The sequence below is a fragment of the Carcharodon carcharias genome, chromosome 20 (genome assembly GCF_017639515.1).
Source record: "Carcharodon carcharias isolate sCarCar2 chromosome 20, sCarCar2.pri, whole genome shotgun sequence".
In the NCBI taxonomy this organism is placed as follows: Eukaryota; Metazoa; Chordata; class Chondrichthyes; order Lamniformes; family Lamnidae; genus Carcharodon; species Carcharodon carcharias.
This window is the reverse complement of record NC_054486.1, coordinates 9,698,898-9,722,560: the sequence shown is the minus strand read 5'-3', so window position 1 is coordinate 9,722,560 and position 23,663 is coordinate 9,698,898. Positions and strand designations below refer to the sequence as shown.

The following is a 23,663-nucleotide window of genomic DNA, read 5'->3' as shown; positions in this document are numbered from 1 at the left end:
AGGTAGGTTGTTTGCTCAGGCCATAAAAACGACTTTGTGAATTGTTAAGTTTACCAATGCCAGTAATGAACAAGCCTTCATTTTGAGTGAATGTTTCAATTGCGTTCAACAACAAAGTTCAATAATTTGTGTGTATAGTGAAAGAGTTTGCGATGCCACTGGCATATTGGCATCTGTTGTGTTATTTTGCCTGAAGATTATTTTCACCCTAATGCTCTATTTAATTCTAGATGAGATGGTGCAATTTTGTCTTGTTGCTCAACTTCCTGCCCAACAAGGCGGAGGGAAGCAACATCAAATGCACCACTGAATAAAAAGAAAGTCTCAAAGGCAAATTAAAACTGACCAGCCGTGCAAGTAAATAAATACCATTGCTCTCATTAGTCCTCATGAAACATAACCAGCATAAAAGGCATTTTCTTTGATCAGCATGTGTAACTGATAATGGCACATGATTTCAGACAGATCTGCAGTTGTGATCTGGTAAAATATTGTATTTTTTTTTAATGACTGCTTTTAAATGCACCTTAACATTGCAGGTAATCGCCTCCATTATGCTCACCATTGGAGATCTGAAACTGCTTTGGCATTGGTGGTGTGATATTTGAGATATGCTAAGAGATATTACTGCCATAGTAAACAATAAACACTATCTTATTCAGTAGTTGCCTTACAGAAGAAGTCATTCATACTGGTCTCAGTAATGCTCTTATTGAATATAAATAATGATTCTTGGATGCTTCAGATGAAAACTGTTTTCCTTAATGGTGACCTACATATCAGAATGCTCTAGAGCAAAACTGTGCTGCAGCTTGCCTGAAGATCTGTTACTTTATAAGGTGAGGCTTTTCCTGGAAATAGCAACCACATCTATGAAAAGACAAAAAGCAAAGTGACTACCTGCAAAAGCTGCACATCTCATTTTAGACTCAGTTGGAAAGAATGTGGTTTAGCTTTGCAAATGCTTTATTGAAAATGAGAGAAGCTGTTTTTCTGTGTGTGTGCAGTGTAAACTACGCTGTTTTTTGAACCTATAGTTTACTTGAGAAATATGTTATTTTATATGGTCTAATGCAGTGCTAATACTGCAAGTGACAGGTCAGTAGGTGGCCTTTGAAATGCTAAATAGAACTAAAAACTTAGTTGAGCAATTTCCAGCTGTTCTTATAGATAAACTGCTACATGTGTGCAAGACTGCACGTGTTCAATCCATCTAAGGTCTTAGAATTATAGAATTTACAGTAAAGGGGAAGGCTATTCGGCCCATTGTGCTTCCGCCAGCTCTTTAAAGAACTGAATAACTGCTTTTTTTTTGTTTTAAACAAATAATATGGCAACAAGCAGTAAAGATTCATTTTTAAATATAAACATAGTCTTCATATTTCTCAGTCATTGGGTGTTGATATTGTGTGCACCAATAACTGCAACTCCATTTGCAAGTTGTGTTGTGAGTGCTGCAGAAACTTGACTTTGACAGGCTAGAAGCTAGAGCACTGCTTGGTACTTTGTTTGTTTACCATTTACTGGAAATTAAGTTATTTAAGATTGAGAAAGATACTTAATATTTTTCATGTTATAGATAATGAAATGTATTAATCAGCATTAACAAAGAATCAAAACAAAGCAAATTATTCCCCAGAATATTAATTGATGAATTATGGAAAAATGGGGAAGTACAGTCCTATCTCCAGTCAACAACCTTTCGAAATAGCCATCTTTGCTGCCACATAAAATGCATGCAATCATAAGCAGATATGCATTCATTTCAAAGTTTAAGTAGATCTAAATTAGGTCAGACTGATCTATTCAGACTTTGAACTGCACTTTTGCTTGTTCCAAGCACAGCTACAAGTACTCTACCATGTAACACCTGAGATTGCCTGAAGGATCAATGGCCTAATTAAATAATTCAAATTCAAAGAATTTTAACTTCATACAGTGTGGAGTTGAGAGGCACAGCCTTAATAGTGTGGGCCACATAGCAATTTTCTGCTAGTGATGTGTCAAATATTGGAATGTCAAAGGTCAGCTTAGCCACCTGACTCCCAACCACACTACATGCAAAAAGAGGTATGGCACTACAATCAGGAAGTCATTTCATGCAGCATGGTCTTCACATGAACTGCAGTATATTCCCAGTTCAGCGTGATGTCAAGTTGCAAAGGTACAGCTGGATGACAGTAATGTGGTGCCGGCAATATTAGCCCTTTCTGTCAGTCCCATTTCACACTATATAGGTAATGTTCTGAGACAAGTATCTGAATACAACTGGATTCATAGAGACGATGTAGATTTTTTTTTCCTGTTATAATGTTATAGATTTTAGTGTGAGCTGTTTCATTGGGACGTTTCAGGAAGTGTGTCTCTCCCCATTGATAGTTAATAGTTTTGTGGTTTCTATTGTAGATACTGGATAAAAGAGTTCTGGATTATGTTCAAAATGGACAAAGGTCTTTCAGAAAAAATGGAACATTTTCAGGAGCTGGTCAGAATGAATGGTGAAGAGTCTCACTCCCAATTCATCGACACCTCTCAAATGTAAGAGAAAGCATTTCTATTCCATTCCTGTAAGAAACAATTTTGCAATAGCAAAACTGTTAAATTAGCACCAGAACTATGGCATTTGTTTTAAGAGTAAATGTTCAGAAATAGAAGTGAAGTGTAAGGGAGAAAATTGGAGAAAATTTCAACACAATCTCAAACCATAGTTACTCATCTATGAATTCTAGCCTTGGAGTGGCAGCTGTTGCTGTATGAAGTAGTCATGTTTGAAAATGGACTTCATCATGGTGCCTCGCCTCACTACTTGATAGAATAACTTGCATTTATATAGCAACTTGCATGATCTCAGGATATCCCAAAGTACTTCAAAAGCAATGACGAGTAATCACTGTGGTAATGTAAGGAAACTTGGCAGCCAGCATACGCACAGCAAGGCCCCACAAACAGTAATGATATTAATGACAAAATGTGCTTTTGTTTGTATATTTAATGTTCATCTGAGAGAGAACAGTAGGCCTTTCTTTAATAACCCACCTGAAAGATGACACATCCAACAGTGCTGCATGCCCTCAGTACTGCACTATCACATACCTAATAATTTTATTCTAGACAATCAATTTGGTTTCTTGTTTAATACAATATATCTGGCAAATAATGTGATGTGATGGCTTGTAATGTACAGATGACTCAACAGTAATCATGTTCATTATTAAAGAATTCATGACTTTTCACATCAGTGATGAGAAATGCTGACAGTTAGAAAGTAATTTTTATTGTGCTTTGAAGACAAGTGGCTAAAAAAATGCCAATTTTAGAATAAGTACATTCATACACCTAACTTTGAAATGGCCGGACTTACCACTAAGCACCCCTCATTTCTTTGAGCTGTCGGTTAAACAAGAAGACAGTTTAAATATGAGGCATGCAGTTTCATTGTAATATTTAAATAGGCAAACTGCCACCTGGGAGTGGATTGGTTGCCCATTTCCTCAAGCATGCCCCTTCCACCATCCCTGCCCCACCTCCGGAAGTGAGGGGTGGGTGTGGGATCAGGTTTGAGGTTTTTAAAATTTTAACCCATTTCACCCACTGTAAGAGAAAGGCACTGCTCATCGAATCATTGAGACTGTATTGTAGCTCAGATTCCAGAAGGAAAATTGTACTATGCTCAACCAGTATCTCACCAAATACCCATTTTATATAATATTTTAATTGACTGGTAAGCATGTGAAAGCCAACAAAATTGAATACACTTTGTTTGTTATTCTCCAATGCTTTATTAAGAAATAAAAGTTTAGGGAACAGAAATTCCAAATGTCTGTGGTACAGATAATGATATCGGGTAATTTTTCATTTAACATTGTGAACGTACTGAAGCTGCCCCCAAAATGATCTATTCTGCAGTTTCAAACTCTCTCTCCATGTCCTGTCTGACATTCTGTGGGGAATCCCCATTGTCTATTTTTTATCTGAACAATTTGATTCCAATTACCAAACTACCTTCTTAATATTAAAATACAGCCTCAAGACCCCCATCAAAATATTTATATGATTGTTGAAATAGGGTTGGGTTTCTAGTCCTGTAAAACATTATCATACTTGCTATTTCATGTATGATTATAAAATTACAAGACTACAGCACTCAACAGAGTGCTTTACTGAAGGAATAGGAGCAGCGGTATCATTTAGCATCATTATAGGTAAGGAAGCAGCCAGAAACAAAGGGAAGGACCTTCTGTGTATTGGAATTGAAGAAAGAAAAAATACTTAATTCAGTGAATAATTACTGGTTTGAAGCTGTTAAGAGATTTGCAGGCTGGCAACAGTAAACTTTGAGGTAGAATATATAGTAAGGGAATGTGGTCAGAGATATACAGATAAAAATGTTTCATTGGAACAGAATGAGACAGTGATCTAAGGTGGGGAGAGGAGGAGAGAGTATTTCATTATCATTGTGCTGACATGAGAGCAGATTCTTGGAACTGCAGAACAGGGGATGGGGCATTCCAACACAAGCCTCATTATGCCTAGTATGATTAACATTTTTAGAAGCAGTGTCTTGACCACTTTTTGTTTACCTGACAGAAATACACGTGACTGGTCACGGAAAATCACTCAACGGATAAAACCGAACTGTAGCAAAAAGCGAAAAGTTTCCCTTCTATTTGATCACTTGGAGCCAGGAGAGCTGGCCGAACACTTAACCTACCTCGAATTCAAGTCCTTCCGCAGGATTTCAGTAAGTGCGTTGTCAACTATATTAAAGCATTGATGGGAAAGTACTAATATCAGATCTCTGTTTTAAAATCTTGTCTCCCTTTTACTATACTGAAAGAGACAAACTCTTCATCAGGTTACTCATTTAAGCTTCACACACTTACGGATAAATTACAAAGTAGGAAATTGTGATTGATACTGAAATGATTGATGGTGTGTGGGAAATCATTAAATTCTGTCAAAGCTGACAACACCAGCGCAGGTGTGAAGACAATGATCCATGCATTCCATTTACAGTGCATTCATCCTCCATCAATCAAACTCGGAATGAATGTCTCTCAACTTCATTTTGAATTTCAAGGATTGATTCATATTGGCATCTCCAAAATCCCATCATAATGTCTAGTAATTTGTTAGGCAGGTGACATCTTTATGCTTTTGTGGTAACAGTATATCTGCCCAAAGCATTTTGGATAATTTTGCAGCAATTAAAAATATGTTTCGCATTATCTCCAGAAAATACTACTTGAAGTATTATTATATCTTTGCTACACCCAAACTCTGCTGAAGTTTGCCCTTATGGAATAGAATCATAGAATGGTTGCAGCACAGAAGGAGGCCATTTGGCCCATTGTGCCCTTGTTAGCTCTCTGCAAGAGCAACTCAGCTAGTCCCACTCCTCTGCCTTTCCCCCATAAGCCCCATTTTTTTTTCTATTCACCTAATTATTTAGTTCTCTTTGGAAAGCCATGATTGAATCTGTCTCCACCACACTTCCTGAACTGCAGAAAAACCTGTTTACACTATGATCTGAGATCTGCAGGTCGGATCTGGAACCATCACGTACTGGGCATTCCGCAATTGAATCTGGGTCGATCTACCTGGTTACACACCATCTGTAATGTTCCTGCTTCACAGGAACACTAAAAATGGCTTATGGATATATCCTTATTAAAAAGAACTTGCCTTTCATGACTTCAGGTCAACCCAAAGCAATGACACCCAACTAAAGAATATTTCAGTTGATTGTTATAATATAGGAAATGTGGCAGTCAACATGGGCACATCAAGATCCACAAACAGCAAAGGAATAAATGACAAATTAATCTCTTTTGGATGTTGTTGAGAGATAAGTGTTGGCCAGGACTCCGGAAGAACCCCTCATCTCTTCTTCGAGCAGGGTCCAGGATTCTTTCATGCCCATCCAAGGGGGGCAATGGTTTGACATCTCATTCAAAAGATAGTCCCTTAGTACTGCAGTGAAGATCCAGCTACATTATATGCTCCAGAGTAGGGTTTACAAGTCTCTAGAATGGAGCGTGGACTCACAACATTTTGGCTTAGAAGAACAAACGTTATCACTGAGCCGCAGCTGACACCCAGCATTTTAAAAAATTGTTGCCCTTGAGAAGGTGGTGGTGAGCTGCCTTCTTGAACTGCTGCAGTCCATGCGGTGTAGGTACACCCATAATACTGTTAGAAAGGGAGTTCCAGGATTTTGATCCAGCGACAGTGAAGGAATGGCGATATAGTTCCAAATCAGGAGGGTGAGTGACTTGGAGGGGAACTTCCAGGTGGTGGTGTTCCCATTTATCTGTTGCTCTTGTCCTTCTAGACGATAATGGTCGTGGGTTGGGAAGGTGCTGTTGAAGGAGCTTTGGTGAATTCCTGCAGTGCATCTTATAGATGGTACACACTGCTGCCACTGTGCATTGGTGGTGGAGGGAATGAATGTTTGTGGATATGGTGCCAAAAAAGCGGGCTGCTTTGTCCTGGACGGTGTCAAGCTTCTTGAGTGTTGTTGGAGCTGCACTTATCCAGGCAAGTGAGGAGTATTCCATCACACACCTGACTTGTGCCTTGTTGATGGTGGACAGGCTTTGGGGAGTCAGGAGGTGAGTTACTCGTCGCAGAATTCCTAGCCTCTGATCTGCGCTTGTAGCCACAGTATTTATATGGCTAATCCAGTTCAGTTTCTGGTCAATGGTAATGCCCAGGATGTTGATAGTGGTGGATTCAGTAATGGTAATGCCACTGAACATCAAGAGGCGATGGTTGGATTCTCTCTTCTTGGAGATGGTCATTGTTTGACACTTATATGGTGCGAATGTTACTTGCCACTTGTCAGCCCAAGCCTGGATATTGTCCAAGTCCTCTGCATTTCGAGATGGACTGCTTCAGTATCTGAGGAGTCGCGAATGGTGCTGAACATTGTGCAATCATCAGCAAACCTCGCCACTTCCAACCTTATGAAGGATGGAAGGTCATTGATGAAGCAGCTGAAGATGGTTGAGCCGAGGACACTACCCTGAGGAACTCCTGCAGTGATGTCCTGGAGCTGAGATGACTGACCTCCAACAGCCACAACCATCTTCCTTTCTGCCATTTATGACTCCAGTCTGTGGAGAGTTTTCCCCCTGATTCCCATTGACTCCAGTTTTACTCAGGCTCCTTGATGGCCACACTCGGATAAATGCAGCATTGGTGTCAAGGGCAGTCACTCTCACCTCACCTCTGGAGTTCAGCTCTGTTGTCTGTGTTTGAACCAAGGCTGTAATGTGGTCAGGAGCTGAGTGTCCCTGGTGGAACCCAAACTGGGCGTCAGTGAGCAGGTTATTGCTAAGCAAGTGCCACTTGATAGCACTGTTGATCACCCCTTCCATTACTTGGCTGATGATCGAGAGTAGACTGATGAGGCAGTAATTGGCTGGGTTGGATTTGTCCTGCTTTTTGTGCACAGGACATTCCAGGGCAATTTCCACATAGCCGGGTAGATGCCAATGTTGTAGCTGTACTGGAACAGCTTGGCTAGGGGCGCGGAGAGTTCTAGAGCACACGTCTTCAGTACTATTGCTAGAATATTGTCAGGGCCCATAGTCTTTGCAGTATCCAGTGCCTTCAGCCATTTCTTGATATCACCTGGAGTGAATCGAATTGGCTGAAGACAGGCACCTACGTTGCTGGGGACCTCTGGAGGAGGCTGAGATGGATCATTCACTTGGCACTTCTGGCTGAAGATTGTTGCGAATATTTCATCCTTATTTTTTGAACTGATGGGCTGTGCTCCTCCATCATTGAGGATGGGGATATTTGTGGAGCCTCCTCTTCAGTTGTCTAATTGTCCATCATTCATGACTGGATGTGGCAGGACTGCAGAGCTTAAATCTGATCTGTTAGTTGTGGGATTGCTTAGATCTGTGCATCACTTACTGCTTATGCTGTTTGGCACATACATAGTCCTTTGTTATAGCTTCACCAGGTTGACACCTCATTTTTAGGAATGCCCTCCTGCACTCTTCATTGAACCAGGTTTGAACCCCTGGCTTGATGGTAATGGTAGAGTGGGGGATGTGCCGGGCCATGAGGTTACAGATCGTGTTCGAGTACAATTCTGCTGCTGCTGATGTCCCTCAGCGCCTCATGGAGGCCCAGTCTTGAGTTGCTAGATGTGTTCAAAATCTATCCCATTTAGCAGAGTGATAGACCCAACACAATGGATGGTATCCTCAATGTGAAGGCGGGATTTTGTCTCCACAACGATTGTGCGGTGGTCACTCCTACGATACTGTCATAGACAGTTTCATCTGTGTCATGCAGGTTGGTGAGGATGGGGTCAAATATGTTTTTCCCTCTTATTGGTTCCCTCACCACCTGCTGCAGACCCAGTATAGCAGGTATGTCCTTTAGGACTCGGCCAGCTTGGTCAGTAGTGGTGCTACCGAGCCACTCTTGGTAATGGATATTGAAGTCTCCTATTCAGGGTATATTCTGCACTTTCTCCAAGTGGGGTTCAACATAGAGGAGCATTGAGTCATCAGCTGAGGGAGGGCAGTACGTGGTAATCAGCAGGAGGTTTCCTTGCCCATGTTTGACCTGATGCTATGAGATTTCTTGGGATCAGGAGTCGATGTTGAGTACTCCCAGGGCAACTCCCTCCCAACTGTATACCACTGTGCCGCCAACTCTGCTGGTGGGACATGACATACCCAGGGATTGTGATGGTGGTGCCTGGGACATTATCTGTCAGATATGATTCTGTGAGGATGACTATGTCAGGCTGTTGCTCTCCCAATTTTGGCACGAGCCCCCAGATGTTAGCAAGGAGGACTTTGCAAGGTCGACAGGGCTGCAATTGCTGTCGTTGTTTCCGGTACCTAGGTCAATGCCGGGTTGTCCGTCCGGTTTCATTCCTTTTTCGTGACTTTGTGGTGGCTTGTTACAACTGAGTGGCTTGTTAGACCACACTGCTGTGGGTCTGGAGTCATGTGTAGACCAGACCAGGCAAGGGCGACAGATTTGCTTCATTAGTCCTAAAGGGCATTTTACAACAATGGTTTCATGGTCATCATTAGACTTTTAATTCCAGATTTTTATTGAGTTTAAGTTCCATCATCTGCCGTGGTGGGATTCAAACCCAGGTCCCCTGAGCATTACCCTGGGTCTCTGAATTACCAGTCCAGCGACGATACCACTACACCATCGCCTCCCCATATTACAGTGGTCCATCCACAGCAATATAGAAATGCTGTAATTTACAAAACATTATTTGTACCTTCAGCACCACCCTTCATGGTACATTGGCTAGTGACAGTTTGCCACTAACAGAAAACATAACCACAGGCAAAAATACTGGACATGTGTTTTTTCTCACTGCTGGTTGCTGGAACGCTCATGAAGTTTAGTTAGTGCATGTTTTCTATGTTACTGAGCTGTACAAATCTTTCTGTCACACACGGGAAGGTCTGTAGTCAAACAATTCACTGTGATTGTGACTTCAACAACTGTGCACTTTAATTTTGCAACTTAAGATAGGTTGAAACAAACCAGATATGAATTGATAACAACCAGAATATAACTGGACTTTGCTTTGTCCAGTTTTCAGATTATCAGAATTATGTGCTGACTGGATGTGTAAAGGATAATCCCATGATGGAACGCTCTGTTGCTTTGTGTAATGGCATCTCACAGTGGGTCCAGCTTATGGTTCTCAGCAGACCTACACCACAACTACGGGCTGAAGTCTTCACCAAGTTTATTTGTGTGGCTCAGGTATGGCTGGCACTAGCACCTCTGATGAAATGTAGTGTTGTTTGGTCACCTTTATTGTCATAGCAAACGATTAGAATATTTTGCAGAATAGTTTGAGTATACAAGGTTTCATTGTTAACCCAATAGTTCCTGAGGTAAATAAAATCATAAATCTAGTTTGTTTTACTTGTTCTCCACCTTTGTGTATCATAAATGGATATTGAGAAACTAAGATAAAGAAATCAATTAAAATTTATTCTATCCATGTTTTTCCTGTATCATCAAGTATTCTGAGGCACTGTAATGGCCCAAAGTCACAGTAACAGCAGCAGCGCTATTCAATGTTATTTATTCACATCTTAGGAATAAAGTGGCAGATCATACTGAGTCAGAAACTCGTGCAACTTTGAGAACCATGTACAAAATGTAAAGCTATGAAGAATGCTGTCCAAACAAATATTTCAACAAAAGATAAAAGATTGAATTGTCATTAGGTCATAATTATAACTTAGCAAGGGAGTTTTCCTTTAAGACTGCACACATAGGAAAATATGTATTTCAATAGATTATATATTTTACTGTTTTGAATCCAGCTGGAGGTGTTAATTATGGGTTGCGGTACAGTAGATTTGAATCTTTCATTGTTGTGCTGTTCTTCTCATTTGATTTAGAAATGTATTGTCATCTTATCTTCTTCACAGAAACTCCAGCAGTTGCAGAACTTTAATACACTAATGGCAGTGGTTGGAGGTTTGTGTCATAGCTCGATTTCCAGACTCAAAGAAACAAGTGCCTGTGTCCCTCATGATGTTAATAAGGTTGGTGTCTTTCTTGACTGTCAGCCCCTTGTTATAGAAATTGGTCTTAATATCATTTTGTGACATTACAAGGCAGCATGCAACTCTGGCGAATTTGTTGAACATTGCAATACTGACTGCAACAACCTCATTCCTCCTAAATCCCTATCCTCAAGGTGTGACTCATGTTGTGATGTAGCTTCATGGGCAGCAAGTGCTCTTTGATATCTTGTGGCCATTCTTTATGTATAAGCTTAGACAATGTATACTAAGGCTATTGGATTGTGGGAGGCATTACCAGCAGGCTCAGTGAAGTCATCACCAGATCCTCTTAGGTATGGAGCTTCCGGCAGCAGTCGGTTAATAATAATAATCAGGAATAGAAACCCTGGCTGATTTCCCCCTTCCTGGCTCAGGAGTACTTGGCCAATTTGGCTGCTGCTATCATCCCAGCTGACAACTTTTCTCTAATATCCGAAGCAAAATTCCAAGGGGCTAACAACTTGTTTCCAAAGGAAAACAAGGGCAGCAACATTCTGGTTTCTTAGTAATTGGCAGGTTCACATCTGCTGCAGGTACAATGCAGTCGTTCCATTCTGACATAAATGAAAGTCCATATTCTCTATGTACCTTAGAAGCTGTCAGTCAGTTGGAAATAAATAAGTAAAGCAGCAACTAACAGAAAATCATTTTGTCTTGACAGGAATGTTTGGCTTTAGCTGTTCTGGTTAGGATATAGAGTACAAACAGTTCTAAATATGGCACCAATGTGTAGGTGAAATGATAGGTTAAATGTTCTTCTCCTGTTTTCTGTGCAACTACGGTGTAATTGATGCTAAAAAAAATCCCCACATCATATACCCCCTGTGAAAAATGACACCTTATTAAAGATTTAACGTTATCCATTTTATGAAACCTTTTTCAGTTTCAAATTGTCTATTTGCACTGGGGAATTACTATATAAAGTAAAGAACTGGAAAGAACATTCAACCCTCCAACATATGCCTTCATAGTGAAGGCAACTTGATTAGTATTCTATTCAAAGGACTTCTACATATTCTCACTCTTGTATCTACGTTCCTATCTCCCAAAAACAGTGGGTGGAATTTAATGTAATTGATATAGGTTCAGAACACCAGTTAGAGAACCAGTGGGAAACCTGTGGTATATGTGAGGGGGAGGCCCAACCAGATTAAGTGCCTGTCATTTAACTGGTCAGCGTTGGGCCTTCCATAGGATTCCGGACCCCAGGGGAAGAAATCCCCCCCCCACCGAGCGATGCCAGCCAAATGGCTGGCAGCTCTCCACTACAAGCAGTGCCATCGGGAGTAGCAGCTTCTGCCGCGAATGGACCTACATACGTGCTTAGGAAGGACAAAAGCCACAGGCAATTGAGAGCAGGAGTAGGGGTTCATGGAACAGGGGGACACATGGGAGTTGGAGGCAAGGGTTTTCAATGGCCTTCCCCCTGTCCAATGCTGAGTCCTTTGACCAGGCACTGTGTCTTTTCAGATGGACACTACCCCCAGGCCCACCCCACCCCGAGAAAGCCAAGGGTAAACCTGACAGGGTTTGCTGGGTGATCTTCTGGAACTCAGGAGAGACGTGCAATTTGCATCTAATACCAAGCCAACACTAAATTCTGGTGAACTCAGAGATAATTTGTGTCAGTTGGCTCAATAATGACCCTAATTGACAACCTACTGCAAGTGAGCGAGTTTCCCCCCCATGGGCCCATTCCCGCTTCCAGCTTAAACACAGGAATTTTTTCACCTGCTGGGAGACTGACATGCAGCCTCTCCCATGATTAAGTGGGCCCAGGCACCATGTTTCCTGCCAAGTGTATCTGTTGTATGCACTTAAATGTATTTAATTTTTAATTATTCAGGTGGACTTATGTTATGACTGAAAGCCAAAGGAATCTGAAATTGGTTTAGTAACAAACAGATTTAATTAGAATTCCTCTTCAGTCATTGGTGGAAAAGATGAGATCCAAAAAAAAAGCAAGGTAAAGAAAACAAGAAGTAAAAGAGATTCTTCTATAGTCAGTGCCAATTGTGAAAAGCCCAGACATGGGACCAGGTGACTTATTTAGTTGACCTTGCAAAGTCTTCTTCACCAACATCTGGGAACTGGTGCCCAAGTTAACTAGTTAAGTTACAGATTTGCTCGCGTCAAATCTATCATTTAACATCCTAGACTCCTCTATCATCATCCCTGGGTATGTCCAATCCTGCCAGCAGAGGTGGGCACAGTGATATTAAGTTGTGTGAGGTTGGCCCTTTGGAATCCTCAGCTTTGGTTCTGGACTACATGAAGCTTCAAATTAAAGAAGGGATAGGACATTATCTGCTAATTATCACCTAACAATTCCCCACCTAAATTGATCGATCAGTACTCTTCCATATTGAATATTACTTGGAGGAAGCATTGAGGGTAGCAAGAGCACAGAATATACACTGGACTACAATGTCTGTCAACAAGAGTATAACAACTACTGACGAGACTATGAAAGCACTGTGGCTATCAGCAGCAGCATAATTGTACACTGCCACAACCTGTAACCTCTTAGCCCAATAAATCCCTCACTCCTCCATTGCCATCAACCTAAGAGACAAAGACAGAAGCTGAGTAGGGAGTTTAGAAAGGCCTGCCAGAAGCAGCACCAAACATGCTTTAGATTGAGTTAAGTTACTACCCTGGAAAGTGACAAACACAGGATTCCTACAGCATAAACAGCAAAAGCAGCTAGGCAGAATTAAGCAGTCCCACAATCAATAGAACAAAGCAAAGCCATACCAACCTGGTCAAAGATACTGATGGACAATCACGTGGCTGGTGTGATATTGACGATTTGTATTAGGTCTCAAGATAAATTTCTACCCTGCTTTCATTGGACACTTATACCGCACAGCTATTAAAAAGAAAGCGTATGCTTAAGTCAAATGGTTCATTTAAGTAAGAACATTCAACACGCTTGTCTGTAACTCTGGGTTTTTCCAATGTAGGTGATGAATGAAATGACTGAGCTGCTTTCATCCAGTGGAAACTATCACAACTACCGACGCATGTACAGCGAATGCATAGACTTCAAGATCCCTATTCTGGGCGTCCACCTGAAAGATCTTATCTCACTACACGAAGCCTTGCCAGACTGTGTTGAAGACAACAAGATTAATGTACACAAGCTGCAGACTCTCTACAACCACATCAACGAGCTTGTCCAGCTTCAGAACACTGCACCTTCTCTAGATGCAAACAAGGACCTAGTGCATTTGTTGACAGTACGTCTGCCTTTACTCTGATAGTTTCTTGATAAATAATTCTAAGGCCCACCACTAGTAGAGGCAAGAAGATGGTACCTCCAAACACTGGGGCATAAGGCCTTTCCAAAATGCTGTGATAACTGTAGCCAAAGCACACAATTTGGGTCACTAATTGAGCACCTTGGGACATTTTACAATGAAAAAGGTGCTATATAAATACAAGTTGTTGCTGAAACAAGCTGATCAATACTATTTCTTCAAAGAGTATGAAAGAGAAGCTTTAGAAAATATACCAATAGAGCAGATTCCTTAAGAGAAACCTAACATTTGAATAAAATAGTTCTAATCCTCAATAACAAAATATATATCTGTTATTTCTAATGCCTTGCTCTGCACAGTCTTATGATTGATGCTTATATATTTACTATTGGTGCTAAACTAACATTAATCCATATTCTAAAAAATCGATTGGTCACATGCCAACCAGTTCAGAAACTCTGGATCTGTAGCTGTGGATGTTATTAATAAAACTCTTTGTCTAGTCTTCTACAATGTCCATCTCTTGTCCCCTAAAAAAAAACTATCCTTTTTAACTCCCCCAAAAAATCAGTGTGAAGGATACAAGGTGAAAAACTTTAACTACCATTCTGTTGGTAATTTATTTTCACCTATGGACTCCATATGAAAAATGCCTGATTAGATTTTACATGTGATAATTCCACATTAATGTCTTGCAAGATAAAAAAAATTTAAGGAGGTGCCATCTTCAGGCAACCCTTCTTATCCATGTATTTAAAAGGATGCAATTAATTTTGACATGTTGAATGAAAACACGCAAGTCACTTACACATGACATCATTCCAACCAATTCTTCCCTTAATATTTTTAAAGACATTTTGCTGAGTACACATTCCATAAGGACCGAGCCCTTGAAAAACAGACAGCCTTTTCCTTCTGCGGTTTAACTAAAGTGCGTGGCCAACAATAAATGGAATAACTTAAGAAATACAATGCTATGAGAATATAGAATACACATATATGTTGCTGATTCTCTTTAGCCTTACAACACCACTTCTTTTTTTTGTTTTACTTACAGTATTAATAAGAGCAGAACTCAGGAAAAATGCACCCTGAAAATTGATGAATTTAAATTAAAACTGATAAACATTAATCTGATTCCAATATTCTCAGCAGACATTATTTTTAGCAGGTTAACTCACAGTCACCCAGCTACTCCCCTTTGTATTTGTCTTTCTGTCTGCAGGAGGTTATATGCTTGAAAAGAGTGCTTGCACAAGCACAAATTCTCGTAATCTGCCTGAAGCCTGTTCCATGACCATTGTTAGATGTAATCATACAAATTCAAATAGTATTCTTTAAGTGCAGGGCCTTATTAGGGATTATTACCCTCTGGGCAGCCCCATTAGGACATGAGAAATAGAATCCATTTACTGATAATAAATCAAAATACTAATCAGTGTGGCGATTGAAGTTGCCCTGCAATTTCGGACTGGGACCAAGTTAAATTACAACTGCATTGTATTTTGAATATTATCATTTAATAAATAGACAGATATCTGTCTGTTTATTAAACAACATAATGCCTGACATAAATCAATTCTTCCGTGGAGCGACAATCATTGTCTGATTGCTGTTCTGTCAAACATTCTCCCGATTCAATGCTACTCTGCATTTCTTCCGGGACCTTCTGAGCCTTCTGTAGCTTTCCCTGAAATGAGTATCCCGCAGAGAGCTCAGTCACAGTGGAGTAGAGTCGGTGGTGGGGGGAAGACAGGACACGTCCACTTTTATTGCACAAGCTGCTGTATTGTAAGTTTAAAGGTCCAGTTTGAATATTAGTGAATGGGTAGGGTGGGTGGGTGAGGTAGGTGGATAGGGTGGGCGAGGCGGATAAGTGGTATGATGGCAGATGGGTGGGGTGGTAGTTGGGTCTGGAGGGTAGTTGGGTAGTCGGAGGGGTGGTCCACGTCTCAAGAATATGGAGAACATGAGAATATGGGCTGTCACCAGAACACCTGAATGCTCCCTGGCTGATTGCTCAATTTCAGCATTGGACAAAGACTGAATGACGTTAACCACTTAGCCTATTTACTTGGTCATATCTCTGGGATGGGGTAGGGGGAAGTGGAAAGATAAAGAGATAGATGCCCATTCACCCTGAGTTTGGTACAAGGGGGGAATTGCTCATGGTATGTATTGTGACAAGTGACAGTTTTCTTTCTGCAATAAATTAGTCACACATTTAGTAGCATGTGCGCATTAACCACTTCTTTTCCAGTTAAATTATTGAGTGCTTATACTGGACAATAACTTACTGTTTGCTTTGCCTGGTAATGATGTGCTTTACCAGTGATCCTTCAGGAATATTTTAAAGCTGAACGCAATGCTTCTGTGTGTTAAAAAAAACCCGGAGGAGCCACCCCAGTGGTTCAAGATTCTACCCTCCACTCATTCTTTGCTGATCTCAGTGGTACAGCAATAGCCACTATAATTAGCCACACTGTTTCTGGATTGAGAAAGGGAATATATCATTCAGGGCCCTGATCCCTTAGTGCATTAGTAAACAGCTGGGGATGACAGGTTAAGATCTTAAATCATAGAATTGTTACAGCACGGAAGGAGGCCATTCAGCCCAGTGTGCCTGTGCTTGCTGTCTGGAAGGAACAATTCACCTGGTGCCACTCCCCTGCCTTCTCCCCCTAGCCTTAAACATTCTTCCTTTTCAGATGATAATTCAATTCCCTCTTGAATGCCATGATTGAACCTGCCTCCACCACATTCTTAGGCAGTGCATTCCAGATTCTAATCACTCGCTGCGTGAAAAAGCAGCTTTCCTCATGGCGCCTTTGCTTCTTTTGACAATTCCCTTAAACCTGTGCCCTCTTGTTCTCGATCGTTCCACCAGTGGGAACAGTTTCTTCCTATATACTCTGTTCAGACCCCTCATGATTTTGAATACCTCCATCAAATCTCCTCTCAACCTTCTCTTCAAGGAAAACAGTGCCAACTTCTCCAATCTGTTTATGTAACTGATGTTCCTCATTCTGTCAGTCTATCTGTAGTTAGCCTATTGGCTCTCATCGTTACTGCTTAAACGAATAATGCTCACAGTGTTAAGGTCCTAACTGCCTGGGGCAAGGCGCTTGTGAAGTCGTATCCCAGTGTGGTAGTCAAAAGATAGGAGGGAAGAAAGAAAATGGAGCAGAATCAAAAGGTTTGGCCATGATAGATACCTTTTTCTGAAATATTCTGTATCTGGGCTCTATTAAAATAAGCTTTTGGTGCAATTAAATGAAGCGTGACTCCAGCAACTATCATTCTATCATAAGCCATCAGTAACCACGGTTACAGGTATTTTCTGTTAGGTATTTGGTGTGGTTTGCGTAATCAGTAATCATTAAATCATTAATTGAAATGAATGAGTATAACGTTTCTGAATTAGCAAACCTGTCAATTTACAATAGAAGATGCATGTCGCAAATGAGTCATTTATATAGAGCAGTGAGTTAAAATTAAAATATTTGTTTCAAACTGCTTATGTAATTGGTATTCTGCATTATTTCAGCTTTCGCTGGATCTCTACTATTCGGAAGATGAAATTTATGAGCTTTCATACGCACGTGAGCCGAGAAACAGTAAAGTTCCAGTAAGACCATTTCTATCAAATGATGTTGGTATTTCACACTAAATGCCATGTTGTGACACCCATTAATGCTGACTATAGCTGTGATCATCTTGTCAGATTGACATATTACATTTCATGCAGATAGAGAAATTTGAAAGAATCAGATTGGATTATATTCAAATCAGATGCTGGCTCCTAGAAGTTAGTAATTGGTTTCAGTTTGAAAGCAGTTGTTACGTATCTGGGTATCATTTTATTTGAAAGAAAAACATTAATACAATTTGAAAGTTAAACTAAAACCTGGAACACAAACAGATTCATCTCAGCATTAGTAAGTATTATACAGAGTCAATGTTAATCCCAGTTGAGAATCTAGTGTGACCTGAACTGGACCATTTTGGATTTATATACAAAATATTTGAATCTGATAAAATAAAGAGTCGCTGATTTTGACTTTAGGTCAGCTGTGTTATCAATAGGGGTGTATTACAAGTGGTTGATAGTGTAAAACAGACAATATCTTATCAGCCAATATCAAAATTACTCCCAGTTAAAGTTCAGATGTGTTTGGCTATTTAAATAATGTTGCAGTACTTGCCTGGCCCTCTGGCGTGGGTGTGCAGTATTTTTCCTGTCCAACAGGGGTGTTCCAAATTAAGCCAATTTAGGATAATTCACTGACTGCCTGTTTGGAAATGTCTGTTGCCTTGAAAACAAAATGGAATGATCATGTGCAGAGATGTTTCTGCTTAATTGTCTGATAGTTTACCCACCTTCATAGAAATTTACTCCTTGACATAACTATTGGGTGTGCAATTGTCAGTATAACTGTTAAGGCAATAATTTTTGGGGGTACATTTCATTAAAAAAAACTTTGGGAGTATTGGGAGGGAACCTGGGGAAGCCTACTAATGAGGCTGATCCTGTGTGTACTTGTATTGGGTATGTGTTCATATTTGTTGGGAATCTGGAAATGGTGCATATGCACTGCTACCCTGTCTAGTTAACAGATAGGGAATGAATCAATATCTCTGGAGATTATTGTTAAGTCTGTATTAGGCAGGTGTCTACACTTGAAGGGTAATTTTTGTATTCCTGCTAGTTTTGTTGTGAATAGATCTTAGACAGCCTGATGAATAATCTGTGTCTCGTAGCATTATGGCCTCAGTTTCAGAACTCAGAGGCCCAATTTTGAGGCCTATAAAATTACAAATAAATTCCTTTTACACGGATGATGAATACATCACAAAGTATTACCTAGTATTTACAGCACAGAAACAGACCATTCAGTCCAACAGGTCCATTCCGGAGTTTATGCTTCACGCAAGCCTCCTCCCACCTTCTTCATCTAACTCCCTCAATAAATCTTTTTACTTATTTCTCTTCTGTGTGTTTATCCAGCTTCTTAAGCCTTATGCTAACCCTTAAACGCATCTATGCTAATCACCTCAATTACTCATTGTGGTCATGAGTCCCACATTTTAACCACTCTCCATAATAAAGTTTCTTCTGATTTATTGCAAATGAAATGTTTTCAAGAAATGTGTCTGTTGTGCTTTTCTTTTTCTTCATTTACCAGAGCTTAATAAAACTATACATTCTATCCCATCCCCCCCTAAGGCACATATCTTGTTCCCCCTTAAAGGCAACTATGCCATTTGCCTCAACTACTCCTTGCAGTAGTGAGTTCCACGTTCTAACCACTCTCTGAGTAAAGTAAGAATCCCTTTTGGATTTATTAGTGACAACCTTATATTTATGGCCCCTAGTTTTATTCACACAACAGATAGAAACATATTCTTTACAGCTACCCTATCAGCCCCTTTCATAATCTTAAAAACCTCCACCAGGTCACCCCCCGTGTCTTCTTTTTTCTGAAGTAAAGAGCCCCAGCTTGTTCAATTTTTCCTGATACTTATAACTTCTCATTTCTAGTAGCGTACTAATAAATCTTATTAACACCTTTCCCTGTGCCTCTATTATTTTAATATTAGAGACCAGAACTATTTAGAGTACTCCAAGTGAGGTCTAACTTCTACAAAGGTTTAACACAACTTCTCTGCTTTTCAGTGCTATTCCTCTAGAAATGAACCCCTGTGTTTTGTTTTTATTATTGGCCTTATTAAACTGTGCCACAACTTTCAGTGATTTGTGTATCTAAACCCTCCAGATCCCTATGCTCCTTTCCTACCACTGACATTAACCTAATTGGTCTATAGTTCCCTGGACTTGTCCTATCTCCCTTTTCAAACAAAGGAATCACATTAGCTGTCTGCCAGTCCTCTGGTGCTACTCCCTTTTCTAATGAATTATTTCACCTAAGTAATAGTTTCTTTGCTACCTCTTTTCTAATTTCTTTCATCCTGAAACCCATCTGGACCACCTTTCATCCTCTCTAAGTTTGTTTAGCACATTAATTATCTACCCCGTTCTATCTTAACTATCTTTATATCACTCTTAATCTCATCTTCTATTGTCATGTCCAACATGTTAATCTTCCTGGTAAATACCGAGGCAAAGTAATTATTTAATATTTCTGGCATTTCACTGTCATTACCTTTGAGTTTGTATGTATAACTATAGTGGCCTTATCTCAGCCCTGATTTTTTTTTATGTATGTAAGAATAATTTACTGTCTCTTAATATTCCTTGGTAATTTAATTTCTATATAAAATTAGAAACAGTTGCAATATTAATTACTAAATTTATCATAACTTTAACAACTAAAACACAATGCTTGTCATGGAAAGGAATATCTGCTTTGTTATCTTTCAAAGCTCAATCAGTTTAGAACAGGGAAGAAAGAGCGAGTGGTGATGCTTGACACAAGTAACTTAAACAAGATTAACATCCAATAACTAATGCAGAAAACAAATTGTGTTTGAAATTGTGTCAGATTGTCAAAACTGCTGTCTGATAAAAGTATCCGACAATCATATCAATATTTGAAAAGTATGTTTTCTCATGGATGGCTTGCAGTTCAAAAGTGACTGATAGCTCTTTATGATTGTGTTGTCTAGCCAGCAACTCCTTGCAAACCACCTGTAGTAGCTGACTGGGCCCCTGGAGTATCAACGAAGCCTGATCCCAAGACCATCAGTAAACATGTTCAAAGGATGGTTGACGTAAGTTTTTCCCAACAACAATGCTGTACGATATATCTAGTTAGCAGCTTTCTTTTCACAATTATAGTAAATTGTCATAACTGACTCAAATTCTAAAGGGACAGTACAGCCACATCGGGTAGCTAGCGTAAGGCAACACAATATTTCTTCACAAAACATTTATTCTCAAAAAGGGACAGGTTTTATTTATTAAGATCGAACAGAAAGAACGCTCAATGTTTCCAGGTACTGACCTTCCAGTCTAAGGGAAGTACTGAGAACTAGAGAAGCTTCCCAACAAGAGAAGGAAAATCAGACCACGAACTCTAAACATCTGAGGCTGGATTTTCCTGTGAACTTTTGAACCCACTGTCAAGCTCGAGTGGGGATCAGAAGCCTGCTCGGTGTGGAAAATCAGTCACTCGTTATTTTTTTCCCAGGGCAGCCAATTAACAACGACCTGAGAGTGAGCTCACCATCCAATTAAGGGCAGTAGGTGGAGTCTCAAAGCTGGAGGGCCAATCAGAGGCCTTCCAGCTTGAAAGCAGCAGCAGGTTTCTGTGGCAAGGAAGTGAGGGAGTGGGTGCTACAAAATGGAGGCTCCCTCACTCCAACCTTTTTCAAATTTGAAATAAAAAGTGACATTTGCGGCTGGAGGAGGGAAGCCCCCCCCACCCATGAAGTGGCCTGCACCCAGACAAGGAGGGATAGCCTTTAATACTGCGGATGCTGGAGACCTGAAATAAAAACAGAAAGTGCTGGAAAAACTCAGCCGGTCTGGCAGCACCTGTGGAGAGAGAAACAGAGTTAATGTTTCGAGTTCAAAAGGTCTCTCCTTCGGAGCAGGGATGACCAAGCCTGGCTGTAGCTCTGGCCCTCTGATCCGCTGCATCGAGGCCGCTTCTGGCCAACCAAACTGGCCCTCAGCGCCTGTGGAACATGGAGGCCCTTAATGAGCTTGATTGCTACATGTGCCACATGTGGGCTGGAGCTGCATGCCATCCATCATCCCACCTCTGGGAAAATGCCAGTAATTTTGGTATTTTTAGCACACGTCTGCCTCTGTTCCTGATCCCAGAGGGGCCTAAAAATCAGGCACCTGGTTACAGAAACGTTACTCGAAATTCCATTTTTTTATTCTATCTTTACACTCCTTCCTTGGAAATAGTGGAAGGATTCACTGGCTGATCAGCAGTCGAAAGGGCCATGATGTGAATACCCCTTTAACAAATGTAATCATCTTTATATCAGCCAATAGGATGGTTAAGCCCTATATGTCATAACAGTGTCTAAAATCTGTCTTTAGTGAATATAGGCAGAGTTACTAATCGACATAGCAATCCACTATGGCACAGATGATTGCTATGTGCTTTGCTACACTGAATTTTAGTGACTGGTAGAGTTTTAATGGACACTTGCAACCCATATGTTCCATATTCACTGGACAAAAGTATCCTGCTGGATGCCAACCCAGAATTCGGTTCACTGCTTCTATAACTGCTGTCTGCTTGGTAAAATAAGCTGTATATTTTTCTAATTAATGAACTAAAATGCATTTTTGGTTTGAAATTTGGCAGAAACAAATCCCTAAGTTGGCCAAGCCTAGCTCTAGCACTGCATAAAATTTGTATTCTATGATCGCTATCATGAACCCTATTTATATGTGTAAAATCCTGAATGAAATAATTAAATTATTTTATACCAGTCACTAAAGTTCAATGTAACAAAGCACATTGCAATCATCTGTGCCATAGTGGATTGCTATGTCGATTAGTAACTCTGCCTATATTCACTAAAGACAGATTTTAGCCACTGTTCCACTTTTTGATGTTTGAAAGCTGAAATTATGGTAAACTTTGATTTCATAAAAAGCTCTGTGTTTGCACAGGCAATTGCCAATGCAACATTCTCAGCAAACAGTGGTCAGTTTACGAGAGAAGAATATGAGACTGTGCTTACGTGGTGCGCATTGACATGGTCTGTCATGAGTCATCAGTGGAATCGCCACCCTCACTGCACTACAGCAGAGTTAGGGCTGTGAGTTCAGATGGTGTAGAAACAGCAACAGAATATTACAATAAAAAGTAATTTTAGTGTGGATGTACAGAACCCTGCGGCTGTAAGTAGTTCGAAGGTATCTTGATGGAACAGTGCAGCAGTTTTCAAGAGGAAGTTATTGTTATAGAGGCAGAGAGTTGGATGAACTGGGTACCATGTGATACAAATAACATCATCTATATGCCAACAGGAGAAAGCTTTTCTAATATCTTCAACAGGGCAACAAAGCCCAATAACATTTACATTAACAAAATTACTAGCATTCATGACAGCCCATTTCCATTGTTAGATCATTTGATGTATTTATTCTTTATCTTACTCTATCCAGTCTGTCTTTAAAAATTACGACCATGATCAGGATGGCTATATTTCCCAAGAGGAGTTTGAAAAGATTGCTGCCAGTTTTCCATTTTCCTTCTGCGTGATGGACAAAGATTGGTAGGTACAACAGTGGATGGAACCAGGATGGTATAAAATATTGTAATGGTGTGACAGCAAGCATCAGAACAGAAAAAAAAATGTAATAAATAGGCATTATGGATCAAACGGCATGGCTGTTTAAGCATGGTATAGTCATCTCTGAACTGTAAGTTTATTTGACTTATATACATTTTTGTACACATCGTACAGCACCAGAAGATGGCCATTTTGCCCATTACGCCTGTTTTGCTTCTTTCAACGATCGATTCAATTAGGCCCACTGCCTTGCTCTTTCCCTATCGCTCTGCACATTTTTCCTATTCAAGTCTATATCAGTGCTTTTTCAAAAATTACTACTGGACCAGAGTCTGCTGGCAAAGTATCAGCAAGGTAAAATGCTGTTATTAGTGTGTAAAAAAACAATTTGTTGCAATACACCATAAATGGCCGGACGATTTATGCCATTGCATTGATAGTTCACAATCAACTTCCTCACGTGTTTCAATTAATTGCTGGATTTGCACTGTAAAACACAGAAAGCTAGGACTGGTATTGCATGACATAACAGACCCCCTGAACAATGGGATTTGTGTTCCTACAATATTAGTGTGTCAGCTCTGGCTCA

The 23,663-nt window shown here is 40.2% G+C and overlaps 1 protein-coding gene across 4 annotated transcripts in view; it reads left to right on the top strand.

Moving 5' to 3' along the window:
* The window catches only part of LOC121292760 (RAS guanyl-releasing protein 1-like), an 84,712-nt gene that overhangs the window by 44,597 nt on the left and 16,452 nt on the right, over window positions 1–23,663 (top strand). For all 4 annotated transcript variants that reach the window (XM_041215115.1, XM_041215117.1, XM_041215116.1 and 1 more), the window contains 9 exons: window positions 777–839; window positions 2,407–2,538; window positions 4,588–4,741; window positions 9,595–9,768; window positions 10,449–10,565; window positions 13,553–13,828; window positions 17,397–17,477; window positions 20,477–20,581; window positions 22,947–23,056. In XM_041215115.1, coding sequence (XP_041071049.1) covers window positions 777–839; window positions 2,407–2,538; window positions 4,588–4,741; window positions 9,595–9,768; window positions 10,449–10,565; window positions 13,553–13,828; window positions 17,397–17,477; window positions 20,477–20,581; window positions 22,947–23,056 — 1,212 coding nt within the window. The remainder of the gene's footprint in view (window positions 1–776; window positions 840–2,406; window positions 2,539–4,587; window positions 4,742–9,594; window positions 9,769–10,448; window positions 10,566–13,552; window positions 13,829–17,396; window positions 17,478–20,476; window positions 20,582–22,946; window positions 23,057–23,663) is intronic.